Source organism: Ostreococcus tauri, assembly GCF_000214015.3.
Source record: "Ostreococcus tauri WGS project CAID00000000 data, contig chromosome 19, whole genome shotgun sequence".
Lineage (NCBI taxonomy): Eukaryota > Viridiplantae > Chlorophyta > Mamiellophyceae > Mamiellales > Bathycoccaceae > Ostreococcus > Ostreococcus tauri.
In genome coordinates, this window is record NC_014444.2 from 63,852 (window position 1) to 86,179 (window position 22,328).

The following is a 22,328-nucleotide window of genomic DNA, read 5'->3' on the forward strand; positions in this document are numbered from 1 at the left end:
ATGTAGCGTTCAAAAGTCGCTAAACTTTCGCGTTTGGGTCCGTTCCACGGCGTGCGTCCAATGGTTGAAATACGGCAAATGTGGGGAACGTTTTTTTGGGGTAAAGTAGACTTTAACCTGACCTGAATCTTACTCTGCTTTCGTTTTCCTCAGCTGCGGCGCGAATATCGGTCTCGTTGCCTTTTGTCGTCGACTAATATGTATGCATATCCGTCTGCATTCGTCGATGATCTCGCTGGTGATGTTTCAAACGCCTGTGCGCGTCAACCACCGCCGTCAGCCACCGCCGTCAGCGTTCTCGGCTCTGCTACCGTCATTAATTTCTGTATCACCCGCACGATTCACGTCCCAGGAAACGTGCAGCACCCAACGTAGTGAAACGGTTCACTCCTTCACGCGTTTGCGAGGCACATTCGGCCGCCGCGTTGAACGCGCGTGTGGCGAAGCATACGTTCCACGATACTGCTAGGTACCATGTTGACTCTCCCGTGAGAGAGTTTGTTCCAGAGATGGTCACCGTACGCGCGAGAATCGTGAATCATCTCGTCATGCACACGCTCGTTGTACATTGATTTCCAGTTTGCGTAGTGGATTTTATAAAAAGCGTCTTCTCCACACATGTTTACTTTCGTGTCTTTGCGTGCGCGCACAGTTGCGGTGATTAGTAAAGGACCCACGCAACCTCAACACTTGGTATCGTACGCTATTCTGAAGTTTTCAAGGCACCTTTTCACACAGCCATGGCGTGCTGCGCAGGCGAGGAACGCACCATGAACGACGCCGTCGGACTCTCCGCACGCGTCGTGAAGCCGCGCAGACTTTTCAGGAAGAATATATTATATCCGTGTCCAGGTAGTCACGCTCCTCCGAACACGTACAGTGAACAGTATCGCATGAAGTCTGTCACATGTAAATAGCAATATGCACCTGACTTGACTTGCTGATGTACTACATGTATACGAACAAAGTGCGTCGCTCGTCACTTTACGCGACGGCGCGCGTTCGGTACGAGCGCTCTCGGAAGTGTGCGCACGTATAGGACGTACACGCGACACGGAACGACGACACGTGTGCTGAAAGACACATCGAGCGCCCATCAAAGACGTTGGACGCATCGAGCGACGCGCGCACGCAGTTTCCAGACGTGACGCCCGCGCGCGCCCATCAAAATGGACGCGCGCGGAACGACGCCGCATCGCCGCTGGGCGTGTTTCATAGCCGACACTGTGTCCTATGCGACGTTCGTCCATCACACGTACCAGATCGTCTGTGAAAACGCACTTCAAATACGTCTCGACAGCGTGTGCGTCACGACGAGCGCATCCTGGGGATGGACGCGAGGCGACGCGGCCAAGCGCGCGAGCTTTGGGTGACCCGACGTGAGTCGCGTGCGCACGTATTTCTACGTCGCGCACTCGCACGTATCATCACGCGCCCGTGGCGACGTGTACTGCCCACCGTGACAGCGCGACGACGCGTGTGGAGGCGTTCGCGTGGCCTACGCGCGCGCGCGCCGAGCTGCGCGACGCATCTATACGGCGACGTACGCTCGCGCCGCGCGCGTTTTCGAGCGCCTCGCGCGTGTGCATCGACGCGCGTGTGTTCGACGATGCGAGCGATCACCGCGACGCGCCGTCGCCGCGCGCGACGCGTGTGCGCCTTCGTTGCGGCGCGTCCACGTCTGCACCTCGAAAGCGCCCCGGCCCGAGCCGTCGAGTCGGCGTGCGCGTTTTCATTTGGATCGTTTTCATTTTTTTCATTTTCGCTCGTGCGATGATAAATACATTGGGTAAAACACACACCACAAATGTACCCAATGTATGAGCATATGTCGTATTTGTAATTTGTACTACACGTCATTTTCGCATCGATGTGTGTATTTATGTATACATGGCGATGCGCACTCGGATTATACGTCCAACACAAACCAACGTGGACGGCGACAACCCGGGCAGCGACGGCGTGTTTTTTGGGAGCTGGAGGATGTGGTTTCCCAGGGACGCTCGCGGCGTTCGACGCGCGCGCGTGCGCGTACAGGATCGAATACGACGACGACGACGACGACGAAACGTCCTTCGAGCCTTCGCGCGAGGCGGGGTCGCTCGTCAAGTGTCGTCAATCTCACCGTGCGAGACTGAAACGACGGCCAAAACGGGCGGAAGTGCGCTCATTTGTAGTACGAGAGCGTGCTGAATGTACGCGTGCGTGCATCGGTACATGTCTCTCTGTACCGCGATAATGACGGCAACAAAGTCTCTGATGTAGCGTTCAAAAGTCGCTAAACTTTCGCGTTTGGGTCCGTTCCACGGCGTGCGTCCAATGGTTGAAATACGGCAAATGTGGGGAACGTTTTTTTGGGGTAAAGTAGACTTTAACCTGACCTGAATCTTACTCTGCTTTCGTTTTCCTCAGCTGCGGCGCGAATATCGGTCTCGTTGCCTTTTGTCGTCGACTAATATGTATGCATATCCGTCTGCATTCGTCGATGATCTCGCTGGTGATGTTTCAAACGCCTGTGCGCGTCAACCACCGCCGTCAGCCACCGCCGTCAGCGTTCTCGGCTCTGCTACCGTCATTAATTTCTTTATCACCCGCACGATTCACGTCCCAGGAAACGTGCAGCACCCAACGTAGTGAAACGGTTCACTCCTTCACGCGTTTGCGAGGCACATTCGGCCGCCGCGTTGAACGCGCGTGTGGCGAAGCATACGTTCCACGATACTGCTAGGTACCATGTTGACTCTCCCGTGAGAGAGTTTGTTCCAGAGATGGTCACCGTACGCGCGAGAATCGTGAATCATCTCGTCATGCACACGCTCGTTGTACATTGATTTCCAGTTTGCGTAGTGGATTTTATAAAAAGCGTCTTCTCCACACATGTTTACTTTCGTGTCTTTGCGTGCGCGCACAGTTGCGGTGATTAGTAAAGGACCCACGCAACCTCAACACTTGGTATCGTACGCTATTCTGAAGTTTTCAAGGCACCTTTTCACACAGCCATGGCGTGCTGCGCAGGCGAGGAACGCACCATGAACGACGCCGTCGGACTCTCCGCACGCGTCGTGAAGCCGCGCAGACTTTTCAGGAAGAATATATTATATCCGTGTCCAGGTAGTCACGCTCCTCCGAACACGTACAGTGAACAGTATCGCATGAAGTCTGTCACATGTAAATAGCAATATGCACCTGACTTGACTTGCTGATGTACTACATGTATACGAACAAAGTGCGTCGCTCGTCACTTTACGCGACGGCGCGCGTTCGGTACGAGCGCTCTCGGAAGTGTGCGCACGTATAGGACGTACACGCGACACGGAATGACGACACGTGTGCTGAAAGACACATCGAGCGCCCATCAAAGACGTTGGACGCATCGAGCGACGCGCGCACGCAGTTTCCAGACGTGACGCCCGCGCGCGCCCATCAAAATGGACGCGCGCGGAACGACGCCGCATCGCCGCTGGGCGTGTTTCATAGCCGACACTGTGTCCTATGCGACGTTCGTCCATCACACGTACCAGATCGTCTGTGAAAACGCACTTCAAATACGTCTCGACAGCGTGTGCGTCACGACGAGCGCATCCTCAGAGGTATCTCGCGCCGACTCAAGAAAACCTAGCTCGCCGCGGACGCCTCGGCTCACTCGACGGAGGCCGTTCGTCCGCACGATCGTCCAGCGCGCACTCAGAGACACCACGAGGCATCCGTGAGCACGCACACACACACCGCAAACGTCATCGACGCGACGTGAAGCGCTCCACCGTCACGCGCCGTCCTCGAACGCGCCCCCCCTCCAGCGCGACGAAGCATCCGGCCCCGCGCGCGGTCTCCGGCGCGCCACCGCGCACCGATGCGTCGTCGCCGAATACATTGATCGATCGATAAGCGCGAGATTCGCGCGGAAAACACGGGCGACGATGCGCGACTGCGTGTCCGAATCGCGGGCGAAAAGGGGCAATTCAATTTCGTCTCGTACCCCAACGGCGTGCGTGCGTCCCGCGCGCACGCGTCGACGCCATGCCACTCGCGACGAGACGGCGCTCGGTACGTGTGAGTCGCGTTCGACGATTAAACCGAGCGCGCACCGACGGAGTGGCGTCCAAAGCGCGTGCGCGCGAGGGGTGCCGTACGTCCCGTCGCCTCACGGGTTTCCAAAACCCTGGATTCGAGCCGCCGCGCGAAATGCACACGGCTCAATTCAGAAATTCAAGGACCAAGGCCGCGTCCCGAACGGGGGCGTGTCTTTGTGCGCGTGATGGCGATTGGTATCTTATAATACACCTCAGCGTAACATGTACACATAATGATGGTGATGTGTCGTATACAGTATGAGTACACACACACGCGTGCGCATGTACCCCCGTTGGCCTTAGAGTGATCGATAGGCGGCTGTCCTTGTCAAAATGCTCAGTCCCGGGGGTCGGCCTTGACCCCTATTCCGGTACCTCCTAAGCCTATTCGACCAGCCCGCGGCGCGCCTGCACAGACGCCGCTCGATTACTCCTGTGTGTAATACTTATACGTTCTTTTGGACTATCACAATCGACTACGAGAGCGATAGCAACTGGGCTACGCGGGCGCGCGGTTTGCCAAGGCGTGCGCGTTGGACGCCGACGCGTGATGTCCATTTCATTATATTTTCTTCTCGTGCATATTTAATGAAAATAAACCCTAATATGCCAAAAACTAAACCCTACCTAAACCCTACAAAAGTGTGATTGGAAAGTGTGAGTGTGAGTGTGAGTGTGATTGGAAAAGTGTGAGTGTGATTGGAAAAGTGTGAGTGTGAGTGTGATTGGAAAGTGTGATCGTCCTTGATCAGGACTCATTCGTTATCCAAATGATCTTGTCCTGCTCGCGCGACGCGTGTTTGCCTTTACTATCATTCTCCATATTTAGAGCCCATTGAAGATAGGAAAGAGCCGAGCCTTTCCATCATAGAGTCGGAAAATCAACAAAACTCTAAAAAATTCTCCAAAATTTGCCAAAATTTTTGAGTTTTATTAGCAATCTCTTTTTCAGCCTACGCTGGTACCGTACCAGCGTGTACCAGGTGCAGCATATGCCTACACGCGTGTGCGCGCACGTCTCGTCAGGATGAGATTTAGCCACGCCTCTAAAATGATGCCTCCGCGAAACTGCGAGAGCGACGACGTCGAAAACCCGAATGACACACGACGCAACGAGTTGACCGCACGTGAGACGTCGCTGCTAGGTACGCGCGATGTGTCTCTAGACAACGTTCGAGGCGTTGTTGTCCTGTTCGTAATTTATTTCCACTACTATGAGTGTTGGAACGTGAACTGCAGACTCCACACGACCGATGCCATTCCGACACACAGATCAGCTTCTACAGACTGGATGAGAGTCGCATTATACATGTTTCAGTCACTCGTCATCGTATCTGGGCTAGTAAGGTCACACTCGAAAACCCTCCCACTGAAGGACATCGGCATTTACACGAGTTGGTTTGTGTTTGAGATGTTCGTGATGCACGTCTTCAAAGTGCGTGGAAACTCTTTTGGGCCCGCTTGGTTTCTTCTTGATGTCATACTGGGTCAGATTTACGTGCTCTTCACTCGTGCTTTCGGAATGTGTAGACGGGACTTGGTATTTTTTGCGTTTGTGCTCACTGTTGCCGCGTACGTGTGTTTCCCAGATATAAGTTATACGCGACCGTTCTGGGAAAAGTTCGAAGGTCATCTCTCTCCTCGATCATTCGCGCACACTCTCATTTTTGTGCTTTCGTCCAGCTTTTCAAAAGAAATCCTTCGCGTGCGAGAGAAAGTGCGCACTTCGTTGCGCGTCAGGCTTCTTTTGTATGTAGCTGTTGTATTTGTTTGGTACCAGTCCATCTACACTTCTGGAGATCATAGTTGCTCCATACTGTTTACGCAAGAACGATTTTCTAAGTGGGACCGTATTATGCGGGAACGATGTCAGCACAACACCTGGTGTTACTCACTGTTCCAAAGTCTCATCGTTTCAACTTCCATCGTACTGATTGCTCCTAGTTCTCAAGTCCCAATCATAAGCTGGATGGGTAAACGATCGGTGCTTCCATATATAGCACACATGTACTTCGTACACGGCAGTCTCAAGGACCTCGTGGACAGCACATTCGGGAGCATCGTACCCAGATTTATCATAGCAGTCCACGCGACTGTACCATTGCTGCTTAACATCGTGCTGAGTAGGTTCGACTTTGTTTTGAATCAAACAAAGCGCAGAACTACCCGTGGGTTTGAGGTATCATCTTGATTGGGTTGTTGAGATTTTCTGGTACAACAACACCGACGGCAAATTCGTCATCGCGTTGGTGATTCAGGAGCGACAAATCGAACGTGTTGTTGCCACCGATCTCGAGCACGTTATTGATGACGGACAACACGATCGCCATCGATCGAATATGTTGACAAAGCGTCCCTTCCGGGCGGTGTCGGGCGCGCGGCGCGGCGGTCGACCCAGCGCGCATGCGAAGTGTCTACGCCATCGAATTCAAATCGCTGGCAACAGCGGACGCAAAAGGAGATACACAGCGCTGTGAGGACGCGTCCAACGAGCGTACGCCTAACGACGACGTTCAAACGCCTCGTAAGATGGATGTAATTGTGTTTCCGAGTCCGTGTCGACCTGCGCTCGAGACAGTTGAGCGCACAGGACGACAACTCACAGACGAAGAGAGGACACAGCGAAATGGGAAGTTTCACGCAGCTGGTGAATGGTATGAAGACGACTGTTAGGTGAACGGCTTGAAGTTTGTGTACATGATTCAGAGCAATCTGCTACGTGACATATAGCGCAAACTCCCCGGATACGATTGTGCGTACGTTCGAATGGACGGCGCGAGAGCGCACGTAAAAGCCTGGGATAAAATCGGCGCGAATCGCATCTAGATACACGGTCAAAAGACATCTATACCCAATGTATGAACATACTAACATGGCGATGCGCACTCGGATTATACGTCCAACACAAGGACGGCGACAACCCGGGCAGCGACGGCGTGTTTTTTGGGAGCTGGAGGATGTGGTTTCCCAGGGACGCTCGCGGCGTTCGACGCGCGCGCGTGCGCGTACAGGATCGAATACGACGACGACGGCGACGACGAAACGTCCTTCGAGCCTTGGCGCGAGGCGGGGTCGCTCGTCACGTGTCGTCAATCTCACCGTGCGAGACTGAAACGACGGCCAAAACGGGCGGAAGTGCGCTCATTTGTAGTACGAGAGCGTGCTGAATGTACGCGTGCGTGCATCGGTACATGTCTCTCTGTACCGCGATAACGACGACAACAAAGTCTCTGATGTAGCGTTCAAAAGTTGCTAAACTTTCGTGTTTGGGTCCGTTCCACGGCGTGCGTCCAATGGTTGAAATACGGCAAATGTGGGGAACGTTTTTTTGGGGTAAAGTAGACTTTACGCTGACCTGCATCTTGCTTTGCTTTCGTTTTCCTCAGCTGCGGCGCGGATATCGGTCTCGTTGTCTTTTGTCGTCGACTAATATGTATGCATATCCATCTGCATTCGTCGATGATCTCGCTGGTGATGTTTCAAACGGCTGTGCGCGTCAACCACCGCCGTCAGCGTTCTCGGCTCTGCTACCGTCATTAATTTCTTTATCACCCGCACGATTCACGTCCCAGGAAACGTGCAGCACCCAACGTAGTGAAACGGTTCACTCCTTCACGCGTTTACGAGGCACATTCGGCCGCCGCGTTGAACGCGCGTGTGGCGAAGCATACGTTCCGCGATACTGCTAGGTACCATCTTGACTCTCCCGTGAGAGAGTTTGTTCCAGACGTGGTCACCGTACGCGCGAGAATCGTGAATCGTCTCGTCGTGCACACGCTCGTTGTACATTGATTTCCAGTTTGCGTAGTGGATTTTATAAAAAGCGTCTTCTCCACACATGTTTACTTTCGTGTCTTTGCGTGCGCGCACAGTTGCGGTGATTAGTAAAGGACCCACGCAACCTCAACACTTGGTATCGTACGCTATTCTGAAGTTTTCAAGGCACCTTTTCACACAGCCATGGCGTGCTGCGCAGGCGAGGAACGCACCATGAACGACGCCGTTGGACTCTCCGCACGCGTCGTGAAGCCGCGCAGACTTTTCAGGAAGAATATATTATATCTATGTCCATGTAGTCACACGCCTCCGAACACGTACAGTGAACAGTATCGCATGAAGTCTGTCACATGTAAATAGCAATATGCACCTGACTTGACTTGCTGATGTACTACATGTATACGAACAAAGTGCGTCGCTCGTCACTTTACGCGACGGCGCGCGTTCGGTACGAGCGCTCTCGGAAGTGTGCGCACGTATAGGACGTACACGCGACACGGAATGACGACACGTGTGCTGAAAGACACATCGAGCGCCCGTCAAAGACGTTGGACGCATCGAGCGACGCGCGCACGCAGTTTCCAGACGTGACGCCCGCGCGCGCTCGTCAAAATGGACGCGCGCGGAACGACGCCGCATCGCCGCTGGGCGTGTTTCATAGCCGACACTGTGTCCTATGCGACGTTCGTCCATCACACGTACCAGATCGTCTGTGAAAACGCACTTCAAATACGTCTCGACAGCGTGTGCGTCACGACGAGCGCATCCTGGGGATGGACGCGAGGCGACGCGGCCAAGCGCGCGAGCTTTGGGTGACCCGACGTGAGTCGCGTGCGCACGTATTTCTACGTCGCGCACTCGCACGTATCATCACGCGCCCGTGGCGACGTGTACTGCCCACCGTGACAGCGCGACGACGCGTGTGGAGGCGTTCGCGTGGCCTACGCGCGCGCGCGCCGAGCTGCGCGACGCATCTATACGGCGACGTACGCTCGCGCCGCGCGCGTTTTCGAGCGCCTCGCGCGTGCGCATCGTAGCGCGTGTGTTCCACGACGCGAGCGATCACCGCGACGCGCCGTCGCCGCGCGCGACGCGTGTGCGCCTTCGTTGCGGCGCGTCCACGTCTGCACCTCGAAAGCGCCCCGGCCCGAGCCGTCGAGTCGGCGTGCGCGTTTTCATTTGGATCGTTTTCATTTTTTTCATTTTCGCTCGTGCGATGATAAATACATTGGGTAAAACACACACCACAAATGTACCCAATGTATGAGCATATGTCGTATTTGTAATTTGTACTACACGTCATTTTCGCATCGATGTGTGTATTTATGTATACATGGCGATGCGCACTCGGATTATACGTCCAACACAAACCAACGTGGACGGCGACAACCCGGGCAGCGACGGCGTGTTTTTTGGGAGCTGGAGGATGCGGTTTCCCAGGGACGCTCGCGGCGTTCGACGCGCGCGCGTGCGCGTACAGGATCGAATACGACGACGACGGCGACGACGAAACGTCGTTCGAGTCTTCGCGCGAGGTGGGGTCGCTCGTCAAGTGAAGTGATGCCGAAACGGGCGGTCGCCTTTGTAGTACAAGAGAGAGCTTGATGTAAGTGTGCGCAGGGGTTGTACGAAGATCCGCCGCTTGATTCAGTCTCGCTATGGTGTCTACGTCGATATTCCATCGCCTCTTCTCCTCCTCATTTCGCATCGTGAGGACACTGCCGCGTCGCGTGTCTCACCCGGGGTATCCATACAAGACGAAAAACAAGTCCAAAACCAACCATTTTTCGGAATTTCTCGGAATTACCCAGCCTGACCTTAAGCCGAGAGTTTTAGAACCAGATCAGTGAAATGAGCTCCGCGACTGTCGCCACCGTCAAAAACCTTCTTAGCAAACGTTTTTGCCCAGGAGTCCTGTTTCACATCTACTCTTGACATGCGAATGGGTTTGTCGTATTCATCGGGTTGCATATGGTCTATTTCGTGTATCTCTTGAAAGCCGAAAGCGTGAAGGTATTGCAACATTTTCTCAGCAGCTTCCACGCCCATAACATTCGGAGAAAACTCCATAATGATGCATTTAACAAGTTTCCTTTTCAACAACTCTGACATCCCATACAAGGCTTTGTCCTCATGGCCTTCGACATCAAGCTTCATAACCGATATTTCGGTCTTGAGATCGAGCATCATATCTAAGCGAGATGCACGGACTGAGATACCACCTTCTTTCACGATGCCTATTCCTCCGAGATTGCCACTAGTTGCGTCCACTCTTTGTAAATGTGCGCCGTGACTATCGCTCACAGCGCCAAGCTTAAGTTGAAAACGATCTGAATACCCGTTTATGCAACCACTTAATGTAGCAAGTTCTGCCATGCGAGGTTGCATTTCAAAACCCTTAACACTGCAACCCATGGCCAACAGTGCCATTGAAAAAAAGCCAAGATTAGTCCCAACATCAAGTGCTAGTCCGCCCTTTACGCAAGCATCCCTGGCGAAGTGTTCCAGTGCCTTGAGCACATGGACATCCCACAATCCAGAATCCACAATGGCTTTGCTTATCATAATATCAGATACATGATCATGCACCGCGATAGAAAAAGGTGACTGAGCTCTGGAACGTGCTATCACGATCGGCTTGCCAGCACTGCTGAGCAAGTCCAAGCACGACACCTGACCCCGATTTGCTATGTCGGTACCGTCAGTTGTTTGGGTGCTTCGGTGGTTCGTATGATCGGCGCCGGGTCGAGTGAAGCTCGGCGCCACTAGGACCGCCGGATGTCGAGAGACTGAGAGTAGAAGTACTAATAATAACGCGACGAGTGAAGCAAAAATAGCAATAGCAATAGCAATAACCCGACAATTGCATGCTTTATTTATTCCGTGACAGGTTCTGCGTGTAACCATGACGATATGTCGCGATATCGCGAGATATCGATCTTATCTTCGCGTGCGCAATAACCAATGCTGTACGCGACGTAACAAAAGACCAAGAAGTTGGCAGAACATTTACGTATCTAAGGTTGCGCAAGAGCTCCCCCAATTAATTTGGCAATTATAAGGCTGAAGAAGAGATTGCTAAAAGTCTAAAATTTTGGCAAATTTTAGAGAATTTTTTAGAGTTTTGGAGATTTTCCGACTCTAAAATTCAATTATAGAGACGGTCTTCAGCACGACCCAAGCTTCGCGGTTCTCGTCGATGATGTATGCGCCCGTTCTCGGCGACACGATGTAACGTGATGTTACTCAACGATTCGTAAGGTCGCTCGTCGCGTCGCTCGTTGACGAGATAGCCCAATCTCTATCTGGCTAAATCACGATCTATGAATCGTGATGCTGACGCGCATCACAACTTTTAGGCTCGTGATGCAGATCTTGATGCCGATTTTACCCAATGGGGGCGGGGGACTTGCGCAAGACACCCCGAAACTGCCGCAATTTGCGTTGCACTTGCATCTTGCAGGTGCAAGATGCCCCCATTTCCAGAGTAGGGAGGAAGACGCCATTTGTCCGAACATTATCAGTATACTGTTTACCCATACGATCACCCTTAAACCCTAAACTAAACCCTAAACCATACGATAATGATGGAAAGGCGGCTGTCCTTGTCAAAATGCTCAGTCCCGGGGGTCGACCTTGACCCCTATTCCGGTACCTCCTAAGCCTATTCGACCAGCCCGCGGCGCGCCTGCACAGACGCCGCCGATTACTCCTGTGTGTAATACTTATACGTTCTTTTGGACTATCACAATCGACTACGAGAGCGATAGCAACTGGGCTACGCGGGCGCGCGGTTTGCCAAGGCGTGCGCGTTGCTTGTCGACTGCTTGTCGACCGCGACGCTTGGATCAAAGGGTCACAGGACGATTCCTGAATCGTCCATCTTGTGGTCCCTTTACTGCTCTCCGATCAGGACTCATTCGTTATCCAAATGATCTTGTCCTGCTTGCGCGACGCGTGTTTGCCTTTACAATCATTCTCCATATTTAGAGCCCTTTGAAGATAGGAAAGAGCCGAGTCTTTCCATCACAGCGTGTACCAGGTGCAGCAGGCCTACTCACTCGTCGCCGTCGAAGTGGTCGAAACCACGACGGGCATTTCGGCACATCTTTCTTAACCTCTCACGGACTAAAACGTCTAGTCGCTTCCCGAGCGAGCTCGCGCCCCTTCGGGAGGGCGTGGCTAAATCTCAGGCTGTCTTCTTAGGCCTTCGTCGTGGCTGTCGTGCCTGGCTACATTTGTTGAAGAACACGAAATTCAACCGCGTAAAGTAAGTGATGAACGATCTACGAATATTCTCTCACTGGGAAGAAGAATGGCCGCACACAGCGTCGATGAAAGCATTTTTGGGTTGTATTCTGACGAGCACTCGTGTCGGACTAGTGCTAGTCATAAATGCTCGACTTGCAGGAAGCATTTTGAGAGGAAGGATAAAAAACGTGCGTGCTCTGCCTATGTAAACAACGTAAAAGAAGTGCAAAACGACGCCATGAAAACAAGAACACTTTTGCCAACAAGCGAAAAAGTAGTACAGGCGCTCAGTGTAGAAGCTGCAAGCGCTGTGGTCGTTCGGCTGCTGACTTTTTCACCGGTTATAAAACGTGCAGAGCTTGTATACTGGCAAAGCGGCGGAAAACGAAGTGTATACCTCAGAATGAACTGGTTGCACGCGGAACATTCGACTATGACGTCTTCGACTGAACATCCGAAACGTTTTTCTTCGCTCGCCACAAATCACGTGTGCCTTGAGTTGCGTGACGCATACAACGCAGGCTGGCTCTGTGCTCACGGAAGGAACACAACTTCTCAGATCAGAGGCGTTCGTTTGTGAGGAGAGGTTTGTGAACCTTACATCAGTCCTACATCTCTCCAAATCACAAGATAAGGAGGATATGTTTTTGATATCCAACTTTTTTAAGGGCTTGTGCGGCGGCACCTACCTGGAACTTGGGGGATCGGATGGCGTGACATTTTCAAACTCGCACCTTTTTGAGTTTGCTTTCGAGTGGAGTGGTGTTCTGATAGAACCGAATCCTTCCAGTTTCGAAAAGTTACAGAAGAACAGATCGAATAATCATTTGCGTCACGCAGCTATCTGCGAGTCTGCTCAAACCGTTCATTTTGTCACTGAAGGCCATGGCGCAGTTTCGGGAATTTACGAGTTCATGGCCCCTAGTTTCCGAGAACAGTGGTATCCGGATCTCAACAAATCTTCAGATTTCACTCGTCCTAAGCACGTCGATTAATCTTGAGTACGCCGCTGTCCTGCTTGACAGAGAGGACGTACTCAAGAACGGAAGGGATCGCGCTGCCAGGATCGATTTCTCTGGGCTGAACGAAAACTCGTCTTTCGAGCGAACGCGAAAAGCGCCTCCAAGCGTCGCACGTGGTCTTCCGCGCTGCTGCTATGCACGACAATATCGTCCAAATATGTTGCGGCGAAATTTGCGCGCTACCGGAACGGCGTGTTCAGGAACATTTGGAACGCAGCACCGGAGCCAGAATCTTGTACCTGAACGCTTTCATTAAACTCATCATCTGCGAGTTCCATGTGACGATATCCTTCCACGAGATTGATCGCGCTCAGAAACTGTGTTGAAGAAGCGCATGTTTGCTCGAAGAGCTGCAAACAGGCAGGGTGTAATTGTGGGATTCAGAGCCATGAAATCGCGAACAAGACGTGGGTCGATAAGCGATGAATGCTGTCGCATTCACTCGACCACGTTGAAATGTAATCTAGCGCTTAAAGACGCACAGTCGCTCGAAGAGTTTTGCATAACCTTCCTGGAGTTCTCTGGGTATATCGAGCGCTCCTTGCACGGCGACGACGCCAGTCGAGTATACTTGGTTTCTATAGCGATGTAAAACAAACCAATCGATGACTCTGTGCTTTTCTGACACGTCGAGTAAGTCTGTCAACATACTCTCAAATACTCGCCCGTTGGCGATGTAGAAGTGAGAACCTCTCATGTCGCAACCGCTCTCGACCATCCGGCATGTATTTGAACCAAACTTCGCACAGATGCACGAACTCGGGCACACAATCGGATCTTCGAGGTGAAATCCTGTCGACTTTTTATGTTGAGCTTCCAAGAAGAACGGTCTGTAGCCGAGACGTATGAAACTCCAGTCATCCGGGCCTTGTAACACTGCCCGCACGTCGTCAATCAACCCGCCACGCACAGACTCGGCGAAAAATGCGTCATCCTCTACAATCGTCACGTGTTCGTACCCTTGAAGATGTGCGTACATGAAAATAAATGCATGTGATATAGAAGTCGCGTAAGCGTGCCTCCTGATCAATGCTTTAAGATGTTTCGGAATACACGAGTCAACCACCTTGCCCTTGACGCAAGCCCAAGGTACGTTTGGTAGAGAGAACTTGCACTCGAGCGTCGTGAGAACAAAAACCGCATCGGTCAGCGCGAGCAAAACTGCAAGATCAGAGCTCAGACTTTTCTTCGCGCTTTCGTGTGAGGGGCTCACGAACTCAAAAGCTTTACAGTTACTCGTCATGTCTCTGAGCGCGCGAAAGGTCGCGGTGGTAGTTCTCTTCTTGTAAGCAATGTCACGAACACGGATAGACAACGAGAGTGAGACGACAAGGAAGCACGCCATGACGACTCGAAGCGTATTTGAAGCGGTTTTCGTTCGTTGTCCAGGTTTTGGTGTCCAGTTCTGCATAGCTTTCGAGGTGTCCATCAACCCACGTTTTGAGAGCTGTCGTTTGACCTGTCGTGATCGCTGTCGTTCTACAAAAGCGTGTGAGTGCAGGGTACAATTGATGATCGCGTTCTAAACGTGTAAAGATCTCCACTTTGAGTACAACACGGGATCCCATAACTCCCCTTTATTTGGAAGCCCTTCATGTATGTTGTGCGTTGAGAGCGCTGGGCTGATACGCGACAACATGCACCTACATCGCATTTTGAGATGTCAAAGTGCAGAGCCCTACACGTGTGAGCTCTCTCCGCTCGAGTAGCCAATCAAAACAGACTGAGAAGTCGCTCGAGAAAATGACTAAAACGAGGAAAAAAGAGGAAAGAAAGGAAAGAAGCGACAAGACATAGCATTCCAGTGTGTTTAGCGTCATTCCGTCGCTCACGTCGTCGGTTCGGCTTCACGTTGATGCATCTCGCTGACACTCTACCGTGACCTTGACCGTCACTTAACTGTGAAATCACTGATCGCTGGGGGCTTGAATCGTTGGGAAATCGACTTCTACCTCACGACTTAGTCGCGCCAAGGGCTCCAGGCGCAACGTTATCGAAATATAGTGAGATCGCTGTTGCGAATATCCATTTTACCAGTTCTAGATGACGTACCGACGCTAAAATCCTTCAACTCAATAGCACAGCAGTTGCTGACTGTACGTGTGATACCTCAAGGAAGCGCACGCGTACGGATTACTCACCACACTCCGTGTGTGTTTCGCAACGCACGTTAACTTGTTTGTGCGCTCATCGAAGTGGGCGTCATCGCATGTTTTCAAGTATTCCCCACTGACGACGTCGAAAAGATTTGAGTGATACTCACTCGGTAGCTTTCGTTTGCTCTGATGCTCTGAACACTTACTGAAACCTGCAACTGTGTCTTCCTCTGATCTTTTAACGATCGTTTTATGGATTTTCGTCCGCGAACACGTCGTATGACTATCACCGCGCGCAGACGTACGATAGTGCTGCCAAAGGGCGCTTGCGAAATCTAAAGGACCTTCTCTGTTAGTGTCATATCCTCGGCGTAAGTTTGTACGAACAAAAACTTCTTCCCACATCAATGAAATTCGATGATACTCAGCACGATTGTGTGCGTTCATTTTCGCTGATATCGAACCGAGATCGGCGGTCTGGGTAAGTTCTATGGCGTGCGCCCAATCGTCGAAATACAGCAAGTATGGGAACGTTTTTTTCTGGTAGATGTCGTAGAACGGTATCCAATGTTTCGCATCCTCCACACGGAAGCTATTTGGCGAAGGAGCTGTCGTCTTCCGCGATAGAACATTCGCTGGTTCACCGTAAATTCGCTCGAAGAGCATTCTGTGATCCCTCATCCACCGCAGAAGGAGTTTTTCAGAAGGGACGAGTATGGGCACACCAAGCCTGTATAGTTCAAAAAAAGACATGACCGACGCCTGATATGGAATGAATAAAAACATTGGGAACTCTCGCAAATTTCTTATGTGGGAGTAACCTCGTGGATACGCCTCTGCCATCGTCACGATGTTAAAGTCCACACTCGAGTGTGCCTTGATAGTATCAATTTCATCAAATATGGGATGATTCAGTGGAGCATTCACGACGGGCTTGGTATGCATATTTGGCCAGCCGTTCACGGGGATATCAGATGCATGATATTCGAGATTAGAGCGGTAAGGTGTGAGTAGAATATCCAACCGAGTAGGCAGATACGAGTCGTAACGCATCAAGTCGTCCAGACTTGGTCCAGACCACGATGGAATTACCTCGGGTCTGATTCCAGTGAAGTACTCCACGTACTTTGAATCGTATTCATTGTTAGCCAGGACAACGTTGTACTCGTTGGCGGCAATCCTCATGAAATTATCGATCCAAGCTTCCCACGCTTTCGCGGAGTCTGCTCCGCGCACCCATGGTTCTCTCCACGGTACGTGTCGATCATCGCGTCCGAACTCTAGGCGCGTCGTGAGATAGAGAATCATAGGCTTACCAAGAGGCATGTACAATTCACAGTTCGCCACTGGATGTGAGCACATGACGGCTCCAACTTTTTTGAAATCTGGATCGTCTGCGTACGCATAGTAAAAGTTCTCGCGTGTGTGCGCTGGACAGGGATGGAGACCGAAGCCGTTCCAGTCGTTGTTCGCGAGCACTTTCAATCCCTTGACGTTCGCGCATACGCTCTCACCATCATCATTTTTGAAGTACATGCAATTGCCGAAATCGATTCGAGCATCGATTTTCACGTTAAGCCCAGAAAAAATTGCAGAATTGCCTGCAAATGGCCCGGCGTGAAAATCAGTCGTCCAAACAGTGGCGCGCCTCTGTAGCGCCCGTGCCTCGAGGTCATACACGCTCGTAGAGTTGAAATCACTCGTCTTTGTCGAACCGGTGTAAAAGTTTGTGGATGGATAACGCGATGAGATTTCGTCCACAAAGAGTCGTCGATTCGATTCGTGAGAGGCTCTTGGCCGTCTGCGCCGTACGTGTGGCGTACTCGAAGCGAATGTCCAACGAAATTTGGAAGCGCACTTGAGGCGACCGTGGACTACTTTGACTTCTCCACAGTTCGAAGGGTTCTCCAACGTATATTTCGCTCCACGACGCACGTGTAACGTTTTGTCGTCGCCGCCAATGAACTGCCAACCATCAGCAAAAAGTCGAAGAAAATGTGCAGGTGGATCATCTGGACAGTGAGCGTTAGGTATCACCGGCGGTGTGCGTCTTTTGCACGCCTCTCGTGCGCTCAGTTTGCAATAGTTTTCAAAGTCATAAAGGTGAGGAATCGTGAAAAAACGGCGAGACTCCTTGGCGATCGTGGCCATTTCTGCCGGCCCAGGCATCGCGTGAATGACATTCACGAAAGAAGAGATGACCGCTAGTTGCAAACTTGAGCCGAAGTATTGCATCAACGTCGCGTCAGCGCTTTTAAACTCACAAGCGTGGTGTAAGCGATGAATGAGTTTCAACCGGTTCGTGTTTTCCTCAACGAGCAAAAATATCTTGAACCACACACTTATTTCGCTCCTCGAAGGAAGCCTTCCAACAGCTTGCCAGTGAAGCTTTGATAGCTCGTTTTCTTCTTCTGCGTTTAAATGTAGTCGGTTCGATAGACGAACGTGTGCGCGCTCTGTTGGCGACAAACGTTCATATTTCCCGTGAATCAAATACGTCTCTGGGTACATGGTTCGAATCGTTTGCAAGTCGAACGCCGAAGCGCCAAAATTGCGAATAAAAGGATCCAATCGAAACTTGTAATGAACGTGTTGAAATCTAGTCGATGAGTCGGAGCGCCGTGCCCGATACAATGCGTGATCATGACCGTTGAACTCTCCGATGTACTTATCGCCGAGGCACCCCATCGGTGGAAACAGCTTGCGCATCATGGCGCGGTACGCAGCGAATTCTGGAGAACTCACACAATAGAGCGCGTTACCATTGATGTGCAGATCAACATCCCTCGTGCCGGTGCTAGTTTTAAGGAAATCAGTGACGCTGTCATACGAAGGCTCACTGCCCAGCTGCCACCACAGATCACACGTCGGATTATCCTCGACGAGGAAAATTGCCCGCTCCAACCATCCCGTCCTAATGGGGAAAACATCGGGCTCGTATTGTAGCCAGTGTGAAAAGCCAAAAATGCGTGCGCGCACAAAGGTCCTATGAAACATTACGCACGGTCCCATGGGGTAAACGTCTTCCTCCGCGCTCAAACCAGCCGACCAGAGCTCCACCGACGTGAAACAGTTTTTCACTTCCCGCGAAAGACTGCGCCAGAAGTTCTTCACGTCGTTGATTGCACCGACGTCGAATATTTTATTATGATGTAAAATAAGCGTGACCGGACTGCTAAGCGCTCTTGTACACGGCTGGGTGTGTTGCCAAGACTGAATGCTGGGCTTGAGTCTGCCTTCGAATTGGCATTCAAGAAAAGGCATCACGACGGCCAAATGAACGCTGGAATTCTGGAGATGGCTGGGGGGCTCTTGAATGAACAGGCGCTGGACCTGGGTTAACGACGAAGAATTCTGCTTCCTCCCTGTAAACACGGGGGAGTTCCACACGGGGGAGTTCCTCGACTTGGTGCGTGGTGGGTTTACATATTTCGTCATCCGCAGTGCCGCGAAAAATATCAGGCTAAACGCACACCAACGCCGCGCTGTCTTTCGGTGAGGCATAGACCTCGACCGCCGTAGCCGTGTTACTTTGCCCATGCTCCGCTAGGCAGAATCGATGAGATTTACTTACTTGAGCCCTCAACCGATTGGCGCTTGCCACGTTCACTGTGTGTCGGGGAAAGTTGTGTGAGACACGACGTGTACGATTAAGTAGTCGTCCTCAGACTCTTCGAACCTACAGTCGTGGTCGACGGGTGATCGAGAAGCATCACGAGCACGCGCGCGCCCTGGTAGCGCGCGCGTGCTCGTAGGTCAGTCAGTGCTCTCTGGGTTGGGGTTTGTCACCGGTCGGGTGTTTGATTATTTACAGTCTCAATCAAGGTGAGACCGAATGTCCGAATTTACTAAGTAAACAATTACTAACTAGCGGTACTACTAGTAGTATTGTACCTTATAATACGCATCTTGGTCGAACTCGTGTGCCGCGCGGATACTCGTCCTTCTGAAAAACTCTTAGACGGTCCGGTCCGCGAGTTCTCTCGCGCCGTGGACGGTGAAAAGCGCAGTCGGGTCACGTCGCACTCTCGATCGGTGTTTTCGCCCGTACATCCGCACACGACGTCGTGCGCGTCGATCGTCTCGCCTCGTGGTGTCTCACCCAGCGCTCAATCTGTATCGTCCCCGAGCCGATCTCAGCTTGTAGCATCCGTTTCAGAGACTTATCGACGCCGTATCGAGTGCCGTGATGTCCCGTGTGGTGGTGGACGCGCCAATTCGACAACGAACGCGCCCTCTGTGCGTACACGCGCGTGATCCAGTCGTCGATCCACACGTTTTCGAAAACTGTGGGGTAGTAGTCGCATCTGAAAATTTCCATGTGCGTCCTGTGCACGACGTCGTGCGTCAAAATGCGCGCGTTTACGTTTCGAGGACCGTGAACGACGGGTCCGACGACTCCAACGTTGGGCGGTGTGTTCCTCATCAACTCATCGATCGCTAGCGACGTCCACGACTTTGTCAAAAACTGCGTGTCGTCATTTATCCGTACCAAGTAGTCGTTCCCGTCTTCAAAGGCGCGCTCGAGAATTTGATTGAACGGAACGCGTCTACCTGTACGTCGATACGATTCGACGACGACGCGCATCGCATCACCGACCACGGACTTGACGTACGATGTCGTGTCGGCCTTCGTGAAAAACACGTCGTCGTCGTCGACGCCAATGTACAGGGAATACCCGTACCCGCGCTCCACCGTCGCCGCGAGCGAGGGCAACATGATTGAAGTGAGCGCTAAGCTTTGCCATCGCGTATCGACGACGCCGCGCGACGTGGCGCATAAAACGACCGCAATGGTGAGGTTTGAACGCGCCCATCGCGCTTCGGCGGCGCGCTCTTCGTCGTGCGTTCTCTTCACGCTCTCGAGAGCCGGCGCCCGATGACCGAAGACACAAAGCTGAAACGCACAGAGGAACGACGTGAGCGTCGTCAACAGCACAAATCGTCGCCTCATCACACGCCCTCTCGACGGGACACGCCACGAGTCGCCGCGCGCGAACGAGTTGGGAGACGTCGTCCGGGCGGACGCGCTCATCTCAACACGTCGAAACGACCGTGGGTCTCGATCGGCAACGACGCGTCATTTCAACGCATCGCACCGCGTGGGGTCATCTTGTGTGATGTCAAAGTGACGTAATCGTGGGCACGTCGTCGCGTTATGAAGTGGGCGAAGAAACGCGACCGAGGTGCTTTTTCGTTTTTGTATTTTCTGGAGATCTGACGCGATTCGTCGCGGATGGGGCGAGACGTGCGCGCGCTCTCGGAGTTTATCGATCGCAAAACGCCTGGAATACGCGTCGATTGGGCGGAGACCGACGACGCGGTATCGGCGAAGCGTTGGAGGGCGTGGACGTTCACGTACGAGAAGTACGCACACGCGTCGTTCGCGAACGCGACACGCGTCGATTTCGTGTTAAAGGCGGATACCGATACGTACGTGCACGGCGCGCACTTGTTGCGGTATTTAAATCGTTTCGACGCGACGTTGCCGCATTACATCGGTCGACAATTCGTCGAGCGCGGCGTCGCGTTCGTCGCCAGCGCGACCATCGTGCTCAGTCGAGAGGCGTTGCGACTCGTCACCGTGGCGAGTCGCGACGGCGTGGGCGCGTGCGCGCGGGGAAAATTTACGGCGACAAAGGCTGAGGACGTCGCGTTAGCGTTGTGCCTTCGAGACGTGGGCGTGTATCCACACAACTCGCGCGACGCCTCGGGGGCGGAGCGGTTCATGGTGTTCAGTCCGCAGCGCATGCGCGCTGGATCCGAAGGCTTACCGCGCTGGTACGTCAAACGAACTATGAACGCACAGCAAGGTCCGGGGTGCTGCAGTGACGAGGCGATCTCTTTCCACTACGTCTCGACGGACGAACTCGCGCGCGCGCGACTCGTTCGCGCGCACGGCGCGTGGTCGTGGACTCCCGCCGTCGCGTCAGAGCCGCCACCGCCGTGAGCGGTACGACACGCGCATATGTTTAGCTCAGTTTGTATCAATGACGTCGTACCACGGAGTGTGTGAAGACTGCGTGAGTGAAGACGGAATGAAGAAACGCGTGGGGTTTACCCTTTTGGATACGCGAAGGATCACTATACCTAGCCGTCGTTCGCGCCGTTTATGTGGTGATCGCACGCGCGTTAGCGCGAAGCATACCGCTGTACTTGTGCGTATTATCAACCGCATCGTCATCGCGTCACGCAATCTGTCGCACGCCGAAGGAACCTCGAGCACAACGCGGGCGTCTCGCGTCTCGCCGCGACGACGCGACTGCGTACAAGAACACGTCGGTGCGTGGGATGACGTGCGCGCGACTCGGACGTCAGCGTTCGTCGCTCACACAATGCGAGCGTCTCTGTAGTATTCATACGAATGCTCAGAACGCGGATGACGATGCGTCGGGGACGCGCCAGTTCGCTATAACCGGCGCGTCGCGTCGTCGTCGCCACCGATCCGCGTCCATCTCGCGGCGGCTCGATGCCACGACCGCGAGACGACGCGCGAGACGTCGTTCGCGTACGCACGCGTCGATGTACATACTCAACAGCGTCGTGGAATCGAGCCCGCGCGACCTGTATCTATTTTCACCGTCCCGTCGAAGCGCTCATCGTCCACTCACGCGTTCTTCGTGAGACACGTCCACGCGCTCGGCGGGGGCACATCGACGTCGGCGGCGACGACCATCCCCTTGGCGCGCATCGACGCCCGCGCGCGCGCGTAGTAGCGCGTGAACAGGGCACACTTGACCGTCCCTTTGAGTCCCGCGAGATGCACGATGAAATCGCCCGTTTCGTAAAACCACGGCTGCGAGTCGAACGCGCACGCGTGCACGATCTTCGTCCTCGCCCGAACGGTGTTCGCGTTGGGATAGATTGGTCCCTTAGTGACCTCGCGCCCGCGCGTCGACGCGTAGAGGTGATGCAACGCACGCCGTTCGTCCTCGAAGACGCGCTCGCGCGCCCAGAGTTCATCCAGAAACCACAGCGTCCAAGGCGTGTTTCGCACCAACCACACCCCGCAGTGCACCCCGTTTGAATCCGCGGCGAGGACTTGATCGTAGTCGACATCGACGATGTCCTCCAAACCCGTCTCGGGGTTCATCACGACGACGTCGACGTCC

The 22,328-nt window shown here is 53.0% G+C and overlaps 11 protein-coding genes across 11 annotated transcripts; 6 read left to right on the top strand and 5 right to left on the bottom strand.

Annotated features, from left to right (window-relative positions):
- Nucleotides 1–5,121: 5,121 nt before the first annotated feature.
- OT_ostta19g00240 (unnamed product) lies at nucleotides 5,122–6,261 on the top strand (the record flags this gene model as incomplete). The annotated part of the gene is made up of 1 exon (XM_022982472.1): nucleotides 5,122–6,261. The coding sequence occupies one exon, from the start codon at nucleotides 5,122–5,124 to the stop codon at nucleotides 6,259–6,261; it is 1,140 nt and encodes a 379-aa protein (XP_022841236.1).
- A 1,769-nt stretch (nucleotides 6,262–8,030) lies between these two features.
- On the top strand, nucleotides 8,031–8,207 carry OT_ostta19g00250 (unnamed product; the record flags this gene model as incomplete). Its single annotated transcript, XM_022982476.1, has 1 exon — nucleotides 8,031–8,207. One exon carries the CDS (start codon nucleotides 8,031–8,033, stop codon nucleotides 8,205–8,207), a length of 177 nt encoding a protein of 58 aa, XP_022841237.1.
- A 252-nt stretch (nucleotides 8,208–8,459) lies between these two features.
- Nucleotides 8,460–8,663, top strand: OT_ostta19g00260 (unnamed product; the record flags this gene model as incomplete). The annotated part of the gene is made up of 1 exon (XM_022982479.1): nucleotides 8,460–8,663. The coding sequence occupies one exon, from the start codon at nucleotides 8,460–8,462 to the stop codon at nucleotides 8,661–8,663; it is 204 nt and encodes a 67-aa protein (XP_022841238.1).
- A 1,002-nt stretch (nucleotides 8,664–9,665) lies between these two features.
- OT_ostta19g00270 (Methyltransferase FkbM) lies at nucleotides 9,666–10,754 on the bottom strand (the record flags this gene model as incomplete). Its single annotated transcript, XM_022982488.1, has 1 exon — nucleotides 9,666–10,754. One exon carries the CDS (start codon nucleotides 10,752–10,754, stop codon nucleotides 9,666–9,668), a length of 1,089 nt encoding a protein of 362 aa, XP_022841239.1.
- A 1,408-nt stretch (nucleotides 10,755–12,162) lies between these two features.
- OT_ostta19g00060 (Alpha 1,4-glycosyltransferase domain) lies at nucleotides 12,163–12,678 on the top strand (the record flags this gene model as incomplete). The annotated part of the gene is made up of 1 exon (XM_022982490.1): nucleotides 12,163–12,678. The coding sequence occupies one exon, from the start codon at nucleotides 12,163–12,165 to the stop codon at nucleotides 12,676–12,678; it is 516 nt and encodes a 171-aa protein (XP_022841240.1).
- Nucleotides 12,679–12,739: 61 nt separating this feature from the next.
- OT_ostta19g00280 (Methyltransferase FkbM) lies at nucleotides 12,740–13,093 on the top strand (the record flags this gene model as incomplete). Its single annotated transcript, XM_003084257.1, has 1 exon — nucleotides 12,740–13,093. The coding sequence occupies one exon, from the start codon at nucleotides 12,740–12,742 to the stop codon at nucleotides 13,091–13,093; it is 354 nt and encodes a 117-aa protein (XP_003084305.1).
- A 490-nt stretch (nucleotides 13,094–13,583) lies between these two features.
- On the bottom strand, nucleotides 13,584–14,465 carry OT_ostta19g00290 (unnamed product; the record flags this gene model as incomplete). Its single annotated transcript, XM_003084259.2, has 1 exon — nucleotides 13,584–14,465. The coding sequence occupies one exon, from the start codon at nucleotides 14,463–14,465 to the stop codon at nucleotides 13,584–13,586; it is 882 nt and encodes a 293-aa protein (XP_003084307.2).
- A 727-nt stretch (nucleotides 14,466–15,192) lies between these two features.
- On the bottom strand, nucleotides 15,193–18,756 carry OT_ostta19g00300 (unnamed product; the record flags this gene model as incomplete). Its single annotated transcript, XM_003084260.1, has 1 exon — nucleotides 15,193–18,756. One exon carries the CDS (start codon nucleotides 18,754–18,756, stop codon nucleotides 15,193–15,195), a length of 3,564 nt encoding a protein of 1,187 aa, XP_003084308.1.
- A 475-nt stretch (nucleotides 18,757–19,231) lies between these two features.
- Nucleotides 19,232–20,170, bottom strand: OT_ostta19g00310 (unnamed product; the record flags this gene model as incomplete). The annotated part of the gene is made up of 1 exon (XM_003084261.2): nucleotides 19,232–20,170. The coding sequence occupies one exon, from the start codon at nucleotides 20,168–20,170 to the stop codon at nucleotides 19,232–19,234; it is 939 nt and encodes a 312-aa protein (XP_003084309.2).
- Nucleotides 20,171–20,452: 282 nt separating this feature from the next.
- Nucleotides 20,453–21,166, top strand: OT_ostta19g00320 (unnamed product; the record flags this gene model as incomplete). Its single annotated transcript, XM_022982519.1, has 1 exon — nucleotides 20,453–21,166. One exon carries the CDS (start codon nucleotides 20,453–20,455, stop codon nucleotides 21,164–21,166), a length of 714 nt encoding a protein of 237 aa, XP_022841241.1.
- A 657-nt stretch (nucleotides 21,167–21,823) lies between these two features.
- On the bottom strand, nucleotides 21,824–22,309 carry OT_ostta19g00330 (Galactosyl transferase; the record flags this gene model as incomplete). The annotated part of the gene is made up of 1 exon (XM_022982523.1): nucleotides 21,824–22,309. One exon carries the CDS (start codon nucleotides 22,307–22,309, stop codon nucleotides 21,824–21,826), a length of 486 nt encoding a protein of 161 aa, XP_022841242.1.
- Nucleotides 22,310–22,328: the final 19 nt, after the last annotated feature.